The sequence below is a fragment of the Protobothrops mucrosquamatus genome, unplaced genomic scaffold (assembly GCF_001527695.2).
Source record: "Protobothrops mucrosquamatus isolate PMUCROS unplaced genomic scaffold, P.Mucros_1.0 scaffold_276, whole genome shotgun sequence".
Taxonomy (NCBI): Eukaryota; Metazoa; Chordata; class Lepidosauria; order Squamata; family Viperidae; genus Protobothrops; species Protobothrops mucrosquamatus.
The window spans coordinates 775741-786056 of NW_015386352.1; the positions used below are offsets into that span (position 1 = coordinate 775741).

At 41.5% G+C, this 10316-nt stretch overlaps 1 protein-coding gene across 1 annotated transcript in view; it reads right to left on the reverse strand.

Moving 5' to 3' along the window:
* LOC107302585 (cytochrome P450 2J2) overlaps positions 1-10316 on the reverse strand; it is a 14713-nt gene that overhangs the window by 883 nt on the left and 3514 nt on the right. Inside the window, exons 3-8 of the mRNA XM_015831703.1 lie at positions 9495-9644; positions 8242-8402; positions 6552-6728; positions 3814-3955; positions 2991-3178; positions 2024-2165 (exon numbers count right to left, since the gene is read on the reverse strand). Of these exons, the coding sequence (XP_015687189.1) occupies positions 2024-2165; positions 2991-3178; positions 3814-3955; positions 6552-6728; positions 8242-8402; positions 9495-9644 (960 nt within the window). The remainder of the gene's footprint in view (positions 1-2023; positions 2166-2990; positions 3179-3813; positions 3956-6551; positions 6729-8241; positions 8403-9494; positions 9645-10316) is intronic.

The window sequence follows — 10316 nt, forward strand, 5'->3', positions numbered from 1 at the left end:
GCCATCAGCCTTTGCCTTTTTCCTCTCTTCCTTCCCCTGTTTCTTCCCTCTTTCTCTTTTGACGGCACTGAACACCCCCAAGAGTTGTGAGCTTTCATGCAGACGATCCTCCCGCTGATCATTTTATATTTTCCTTGGAGTTCAAAATATTTCTAGCTCACATCACAGTAGCATTATTCCAACTTTCTACAACAATGAAAAGAAGCTGTTATTTCGACAGGAAATTCTAAAGTGCCCAGAAAAAGAGCAGAGGGATACAAGAATTTCCCTAAAATGTGATCGTAGGGGTTTCTTCGGCAGACACCTTTGCCATCCTCAGGGGCTACCATTCTGCCCTTCACTTCAAGATAGAGACTCAGGGGTAGACCTGTTGAGGGACTGCATATTTCACTTGAGACTCCACTGGCTCCTTCTCGGCACTTTTCCTATAATGCAACTGATTGCTGTTGTTATCTCAAAGGTGCTTTTTCAGGACGCAACTGGACTTCCTTGTTTTTCTTTGAAGACATTTCGCTTCTCACCCAAGAAGCTTCTTCAGCACTGACTGGATGGTGAGGAATGGAAGGATTTATACTCCTTGCAGACAGATGGTGATTTGTCTCCTTTTAGAGAGTCGTTGAGGCCACCTGGTTTACCTGTGTCCTCAGGGTCACCTGAGTAATGCAAATGGATGTGGAGCCTTGTTGAAGGATGGAAGGATTCATACTCTTGGAGACAGCTGGTCATTTGCCTTCTCTTAGAGAGTCATTGAGGCCACCTGGAGGTTTATCTGTGTCCTCAGGGTCACCTGAGTAATGCAAATGGATGTGGAGCCTTGTTGAAGGATGGAAGGATTCATACTCTTGGAGACAGCTGGTCATTTGCCTTCTCTTAGAGAGTCATTGAGGCCACCTGGAGGTTTATCTGTGTCTTCAGGGTCACCTGAGTAATGCAAATGGATGTGGAGCCTTGTTGAAGGATGGAAGGATTTATACTCCTTGCAGACCGCTGGTCATTTGCATTCTCTTAGAATGTGGAGCCTTCTTGGAACTGCTGATGAAAAGGGTGTATTGTAGACTGGAGATAGATGATGTCATATCCCTCCCCCTCTGTTGACACCATCTATCTCTAGTCTACAACACAATCCTTTCAACAGTTCCAAGAAGGCTCCACACGCACTTGCACTACTCAGGTGAACCTGAGGACACAGGTAAACCAGGTGGCCTCAACGACTCTCTAAAAGAAGGCAAATGACCAGCTGTCTGCAAGGAGTATAAATCCTTCCATTCCCCACTACCCAGTCAGAGCTGAAGAAGCTTCTTGGATGAGAAGCGAAACATCTTCAAAGAAAAACAAGAAAGTCCAGCTGCCTTGTGAAAAAGCACCTTTGAGATAACTATGACCTGGATGACGGAGAATCTCCAAAGACGTTGTGGTGGTTACTTTTACACTCCTTCCAACTGCAGGGAAGGTACCTGGGAGGCTGTCCCTTGCTGACGAACGTTCTTTTCCTTCTCTCCTTTTCTCAAGTTGGAGCAAACTAATCTTTAAAGAATACCCAGAGGAAGAAGCCATATCTGGGCCATTGTGAAAAGCTTCACGGGATTCCTATTCACCTCCCACCTATTTCTGTTCATTCTTGAAGCCCACTTCAAGAAAAGCCATAGACAGGAAGTGCCTCCAAGAACCCATTTCTATGGGCCTCTCCACAAAGTCCATCTTGATGTCAGGAGAAATACGATTTCGGAAACCTCATGAACAGCAGTTCCCACAAGAGTAAGATTGACTGGAGTTAATTTAACTGACTGCATTACTCAATCAGTACAGGGTAAATATAATTCCATGAGATTTCTGTATCAGTTAACTCTAACGAACACCAATCTTTCCCTCCATTGATCCGGCCACATGTTGTGGAAAGAGAATCCTTACATTTTTATATTGCTCAAATCCACAGATGTCACCAAGCAAAAAAAAATTTGTTTGCCTTTTTCACCCCCTTTCTAAAATAAGCATCATTACTCATAACTGCTTTTCTGCACATTACCTGCTCCAAATGGAAGAAATGCTTCTTTTAACAAAAAATTCCCTTCTTTGTCCAAAAAATGATTTGGGTTGAACTCTTCAGGGGTCTCCCAATGTTCCCGATCCGAAAGAACAGAACGGATGTCTGGAACAATAACAGCTCCCTGGAAGGAGAAAATAAGCTGACTTAAGCATTGAGACAGACGCGCCTCTTATTTCTCGGCTATTCCACTTCTCTCACCCGAATGATTCAAATGCATTTTTTAAACTCCAAATACTTTTAATTGCACTTAAACTACAATTGCATGCATTTAATTTAGAAGAAGTAGGTTTAGCAAATTTAACAAAGAAGCTGAGATGAAGGTTGGGATGAACAACAGGCTTGGTTGATTGCTTGATTCCAGAAATCCTTTCATACTCCTGCTCCATTTGAAGGGTGTTCATCCCAAAGTCCCCACAAACAGTTAGCTGTGCACTTTGGGATGAGCACCCTCTGAAGGATGCAGGAGTATGGAAGGATTTCCGGGGGGGGGGGAATTGCAGACTACAGGATTCAGGTGACCCTGAGGGCACAGATAAACCTGAGTGGCCTCAACGACCCTCAGGGAGAGTGCTAACAGCCAGATGACCGCAAGGAATATAAATCCTTCCATTCTCTGCCATTCAGTCAGAACTGAAGAAGCTTCTTTGATGAGAAGCGAAATGTTTTCAAGGAAAAAAACCCCAAGAAGGTCCAGTTGCCTTCTGGAAAAGCACCTTTGGGACAGTTTTTCAACTGCACATTTTCCGAGTTCACACACGGCGTTAAGTATATTTTGCTTTGCCATGTTTGACTGACTCAACTGATTTGACTGATTGGATGAATTCATAGAATATTGTAAATTTACAAAACCATACATTTACAAAACACAAAGAGATTACAAGTCAAAGTGTTCCTACAGCTAGACCGACTGCAACCCCAGGACTGCAAAAGGATCCATGTTCTATACCTTGGGGATGAGAAAACCTCTCAGATAGACGTCCTTCACACATTGTCTCGGCAGCCCATAAAATAAGGCATATTTATTTCGCATAATCTCATGAATCACGGCATTGGTGTAAGGTAGTGCCTTCTGATCTTTGTAAGAGATTGAGTGAGATGAACTGAAAAAGCCTTCCAGCTCTTTGTGTACTTTATCTGAGAAAGAGTGAAAAAGGAAGGTTTATTTCAGATCCTGTAGTTTATCCCTGAAAAGAAATAAAGCGAACATTAAGAGATTATATACCACAGAGGAAAAAATTTAATATAATTCCCATTAACATCCTAATATCAAGGACTGAAGGATTAGGATTGATCTGAGACTCTAGTTGCTCTTCTCTGATTTTTTTTCTAAACTCTCAACATCTTTTTTGTGATATGGTAACCAAAATTGGCTGCAGTATTCCAGGCGTGGTCTTACTAGGGTTTTATAAAGCGGTAATAATACTATTAGTCAGATGTCTGGTGGATTTATAGAAGCTTCTCTTACCAGTTTTTGTTTTTGATGATTCAACAATAGAAAAATAATCATTTAAATATATTTGTTGCCTACATTATATTCTATTTTCACTATCCTATCTACATCAGGGGTCCCAAATCTCTGGGCTGTGGACAAGCACCGGGCCGCGGCATGCCAGAAACCGGGCAACACAAACAAGCAAAGCCTCATCTTTGGGATGCAGGCAGCATGCAAAACCACGCTCCCTCCGGTCCACGGAAAAACCTTTGTCCACGGAACCAGTCCCTGGTGCCCAAAAGGTTGGGGGCCGCTGATCTACATCACTTTGTCCCACCTTGGATATCCAGATGAGTTGCCATGAGAAGCAACGCCCATAGTAGAGAAGCTGAAGTTGTATCTGTCCCAGCAACAAAGAGGTCATTAATGCAGTGAGTCAAGTTGTCTTCATTATAAGTAGAATTGGGATCATCCTTGCTCTAGGATAACAACAACAACAACAACAATAATAATAATAATACCCACTCATTGCCAAGCAGTTCAACAATATACTACAAGGAGGAGAAATTGAAAAGTGGCTAACCATAGGAAAAACCTACCTAATAATGAAAAATCCAGCAAAAGGGGCAACACCAGGCAACTACAGGCCAATTACCTGCTTACCAACAACTTTCAAATTGCTAACTGGTGTGGTAGCTGATGCAGTCCAACAGCATCGAGTTGAAAACAATCTCTTTCCACCTGAGCAGAAAGGAAACCGCCCCAATAGCAGAGGAACAAAAGATCAACTCCTAATAGACAAAATGATCTTGGAAGACTGAAAGAGAAGGAAGACCAACCTGAACGTGGCATGGATTGAGTACAAAAAGGCATTTGACTCTGCCACATGACTGGATAATCAAGTGCCTAGAAATAACAGGAGTCAGTAGAAACAACAGAAAATTTGTACAAAGATCGATGGCACAATGGAAGACACAGTTGCAGGTCAATGGTGAGAGACTGGGAGAGGTTAATGTCAAGAGAGGAATATTTCAAGGAGATTCATTATCACCACTACTATTTGTTATTCTCTAGCACCGTGGTGGTGAACCTATGGCACACATGCCACAGATGGCACGCAGAGCCCTCTCTGTGGGCACGCGCGCCCTTGCCCCAGTCCTAGGCCTTCAGCCGGGGTTTATAAAACCTTTTCGCTTTAGGCCTCCACCGTGTGCAAAAAAAAAAAAAGGTTCAATCAATCAATCAATTTCAACTTCTCACGGGAAACAAAAAGATCTCACAAAGTTGGAATTGATTGATTGAACTTTTGGGTCCCACCCAGTCTGCCATTACCACTGCAGCCACGCCCACCCAATGTGCCACACCCACCCAATGTACCACACCCATCCAATGGGCCATGCCCACCCGGCACCCAATGATACATAAGTGAGTTTTGGGTTGTAGTTTGGGTACTCAGTCTCTAAAAGGTTCACCATCACTGACCTAGTAGATAACTAGGTACCACTTTGGTGGGCAACTTAATGGGAATGTGAAATGAACCCCCAACTGGGCATCCCCCGAGCAGTGGTGATGTCACCGTTCAACCCAGAAGCACTTCTATACTCCCGACACAACCATAGTAATAGTATCCCAGAGAAAAATCTGTGTGATTGTTAAGAGTAGAAAACTGACTGGGTAGTACATAATCATTATCAATTGCTATTTTAGTGTCCTCTTTGGCACTTTCCCCAACTCTAGTGTATTTTTTTCAAAATGTGGCAACCAGAGCTGTACCCACTATTCCAAACTTGCACACGATTTAAAGAACAGTATTGTTATGTTGGCATTTTTTGTTTCCATCTCTTTTCCAGTTGGATTTTCCTTTTTGTATGCCAACTGCACACTGAGTTACCCCTTCCACTGAATTGCCATTATTTGGCATTGGAAAATAGTCTTTTTGCTGCTCAATTGCAAAGAAGAGACTGGACAGCCATTTGTCCGAAATGGTATAGGGTTTCCTGCCTGAGCAGGGGGTTGGACTAGATGACCTTCAAGGTCCCTTCCAACTTTACTACTACTATTATTATTATTATTATTATTATTATTATTATTATTATTATTATTATTATTATTATTATTATTATTATTATTATTATTATTAGATGTGAACTTTCCCCATTGTGCGTCATCTGACACTTATTTCAATTTAACCAGTCATAATGAAAATAATGAACACATTCTACTTGTTACTTCCCTCCACAGAGAAAAGTGCTGAGCCTTTAGAGTGCTGCAGAACTACAGATCCAGTTTCCCAAAGGCACATCACTGTGTGCAATCTTGAATTTTGAGTGCCCACTTTAAAGCATTCAAGCCTTCCCCCAGAATAGCCACACCCCCCAAAGCACTTTTCTTCAGATATAATCAGAATTCTTGGGCAATTGGAGCATTTGTTCATATTAACAGAATAACAGTGTTGGATGGGATCTTGGAGGTCTTCTAGTCCGACCCCTTGCTCGAACAGGAGATCCTAGATCATTTCAGACAAGTTATTGTCCACTCTCTTCTTTAAAACCTCCATTGTTGGAGCATTCACAACTTCTGGAGGCAAACAGTTCCACTGGTTAATTGTTCTCACTGTCAGGAAATTCCTCCTTAGTTCTAGGTTGCTTCTCTCCTTGATTAGTTTCCATCCATTACTTCTTGTTCTGCCTTCAGGTGCTTTGGAGAATAGCTTGACTCCCTCTTCTTTGGGGCAGCCCCTTAACTACTGTAACATTGCTATCATGTCACCCCTCGTCCTTCTTTTCATTAAGCTAAACATACCCAATTCTTGTATTTCTATTTTTAAAACCTATCAGCTATCCATACAAGGACAGGGCCGATGGCTTTGTAACTCTAGAACGTTTGATGAGCAACATTGTCAAATGCTTTTTAAAATAGTTCGCTGGCCTCAATTTCTTTTAAAGAAAACAATCAAATATTACCAATCACTCAAGGAACCTTCTGATTGATTCTACATGCCCAGTCACAGAATACATGAGAGTTCTGCATTGTTTCTCCATCCAGCAACATTCCCAGGTATTATCGGATACTTACTTTCTCCATTTGAAAGAGATAGAAATCAATTAAATCTTGAGGTTCATGCAGGCTCGGGTTTTCCTTATGCTGTTTGATCTCCTTTTTTGCAAATGAAAGAATCATCTCTACAGAAGATGAGATAGTCTGGTGAGGGCCTGGCAGATGTTTCATTATATGTGGGAAAATTTCATAGAGCTACCAAAAGGGAAAGGAGGGAGAGAATGAGTGCAGTTAAAATTTTGGACTATAAATTGCAAAATTAAGATTCAAGATAAAGTAGACAGAGATAGATAATCTAGATAGGTAATCTACATGTAGTCCTTGACTTACGACCCCAATTAAGCCCAGAATTTATGTTGCTAAGTGAGAAGTTTCTTAAGTGAGTTTTGTCCCATTTTACGACTTGTCTTGCTACATTTGCTAAATGAATCACTGCAGTTGTTAAATTAGTAACACGGTCATTATCTGATTAAATAAGAACTCATGTTAATGACCATAGAGCTAGTGTTCTGTAAAATCCCAAATTAACTCAGGTGAGAAGGAGAATAGAATAGAATAGAACAGAATAGAATGGGAATAGGATAGGATAGGGTAGGGTAGGGTAGGGCAGGGTAGGGTAGCGAAGCGTAGCGTAGCGTAGGATAGAAGAGATGAGAGAAGAGAGAATGGGAGAGGAGAGGGTAGCATAGCATAGGGTAGGGTAGGGTATAGGAGAAGAGAAGAGAAAGAAGAGAAGAGAAGAGAGAATGGAATGGAATGGAATGGGATGGGATAGAATAGGGTAGCGTAGCGTAGGGTAGAAGAGAGAAGAGAGAAGAGAAGAGAAGAGAAGAGAAGAGAGAATGGGAGAGGAGAGGAGAGGGTAGCATAGCGTAGGGTAGCGTAGGGTAGAAGAGAGAAGAGAAGAGAAGAGAAGAGCGAATGGAATGGAATAGGAGAGGAGAGGGTAGCGTAGCATAGCGTAGGTAGGGTAGAAGAGAAGAGAGAAGAGAAGAGAAGAGAAGAGAATGGAATGGAATAGGAGAGGAGAGGGTAGTGTAGTGTAGGGTAGGGTAGGGTATAGGAGAAGAGAAGAGAAGAGAAGAAAGAATGGAATGGGATGGGATGGGATGGGATAGGGTAGGGTAGGATATGGTAGCGTAGCATAGCGTAGGGTAGGGTAGGGTAGGGTAGGGTAGGGTAGGGTAGAATGGGATGGGATGGGATAGGATAGGATAGCATAGGGTAGGGTATAGGAGAAGAGAAGAAAAAAGAAGAGAAGAGAATGGAGTGGCGTGGCGTGGCGTGGCATGGCATGGCGTAGGGTAGGGTAGGGTAGAGTAGAGTAGAATAGAATAGAATAGAATAGAATAGAATAACTTTATTGTTACTTTGAATGTACACTAATCGGTATACATTAAAATGAAATTTCATGGCATACAGCTCTCAAAGGGTCACCACATAAATATGACAAAAATAAATAAATAAATAAATAAATAAATAAATAAATATGGAATTATTCCTATACTCACATATATCATATGACACAGAGAAACAACACTCTAATTCAGGTTATGTATACCTGTGCAAGAAAAACGAATTTACCAGACAGATGGCCTAGGGAACAAAGCTATTAGAGAATCGGGGAGTCCTGCTAGAAATACTTCGAAACCTCCTCTCAGAGAGGAACAACACAAACAGATCGTAAAACAAGAATACTGCTTCTTACTACATAATAGATGCTGGCTCCAAATTTCAAGACATTAAAACTGGCTTCCATTAGCTTCACAAAGTCTTTGTCCTCAACAGAAAAGCGATGTCCAAAAGCTTGAGCACAGATGACATTGCAGACCGATTTCATGATGGGAAGGGAGGGGTCAAACGGCTGCCCTGAAAACAAAATTAATAGTCACATGAATTCTCCTTCTCCTGATTATACCAAAATTGAGGTGTCCGGCAGACCTTATTAGAAGAGGAAAGGTTGGGAGTCCTTATTTATTTTTGATAAACTGACTTTCTGTTGAGAATGTGAAATTCACAGGCTATAGCATAACCAATATCTTATGCCAAAAAAATTTCAATATTCTTGACTCCACCCCAGATTTCTTGCTCGCTGGAAAGTCAATCAGAATAAGCTGGAAGGGACCTTGAAGGTCTTCTAGTCCAACCCCCTGCTAAAGCAGGAGACCCTATAGCATTTCAGACAAATGGCTGTTCAGTATCTTCTTAAAAACCTCCAGTGATGAAACATCCACAACTTCTGGAGGCAAGCTGTTCCACTGGTTAATTGTTCTCACTCTTAGGAAGTTTCTCCTTAATTCCAGGTTGCTTCTCTCCTTGATTAGTTTCCATCCGTTGTTTCTTGTCCTGCTTTCTAGTGCTTTGAAAAATAAGTTGACCCCCTCTTCTTTGTAGCAGCCCCTCAAATACTGAAATACTGCTATCATGTCCCCCCTAGTCCTTTTCTCTAGGCTGGCCGTACCCAATTTCTGCAACCGTTCTTCATATATTTTAGTTTCCAGGCCTTTAAGCATCTTAGTTGCTTAGCTCCTAGCCTCAACCACCACCTGTTCTTGAGCAGGAGTTGTGACTCCAGGTGGAGACCCAGATTACCAGATCATGCTCTGAACGTAGATTGTTAGACACATTATTAGGCTTATTAGACATAAGAACATGTTTTGTAGTTAGACTTCAATAAGATGTTTGAAGTCTAAAGTCTCCTTTTTGATAAAATAGAACAGTGTGGGATAGAGGCTCCCGTTACCAGACAGATTTCCTGCTGGTTGTATAGTCAGAGCCAATCCTTAATAATTCTGTCTCAATATGAAGAGTAATTCCCCTGTGGCTAAAATAAGTGAGACACAATTTTGTGATGTTTGCCTTCTGGTGACCTGTCTGGTGTTAATGGCTCCAGTACAGTTATACTCAAGCCAACATCATCATCATCATCATCATCATCATCATCATCATCATCTCACATACCCTTTTTATCTGCAAAGAATTCCACAAGCTGTTGGGCTTCCTCTTGGATTTGGGATTCCATGCCACTTTTCCCCAGTCCCAACTTCTTCATGGTAACAACACCAAACCGTCTTTGTTGTTTCCAGGTGTGACCGTTTGAAAAAATAATACCTAAAGCCATCAAGGAACACCAAAAAGGCATTGTTCACAAAAAAACCCCCAAACCACACATGCAATTTATGCTGCTGCACTGAAAAATCCATCACTTTCCACCCAGCTTTGATACTGAATAGTAATCTATGTCTTAGAAAATGTGGACAACCAACAATCCTTATGGAAAACATGGAGCTCTAATCACATGGAAAGCTTTGACTGATACCGAGGGAAGTGATATTACAGAATTTCACCTTCTCTGCATGAAAGTTCTGTGGACATTTTTAACCTCTCAAATGCGCTATTGAAGTCCCATCTACTTTCTCTACGTTCAAGGCTCCCTATACCTCACATAAATATCGGAGAGAAATCTTTCAAAAATATTCTTATGAATGCAGTCAGATGGCTATGTTTAAGCCTACGCATATTTCCTCCATTTTCAAATGAGACCTGTTCTACCTTGATTTGTCTATGAAAAAGGGTTCATTTACTGATCTCGTTCCTCATGGAATCCACTCCATCCTCTCCCTCATGAGAGTAAATTGCAATTTCCCAATCTCCCAAAACCAAGAATTGCTTCTAAGCAGTTTTCTTTGTTGTTCCTCATCTATAGACAGACATTTTGCCAAACTACTTGCATAATTAAAGACAGACACGGAGAACTTTTAAGGAGGAGATATCTCGACCCTC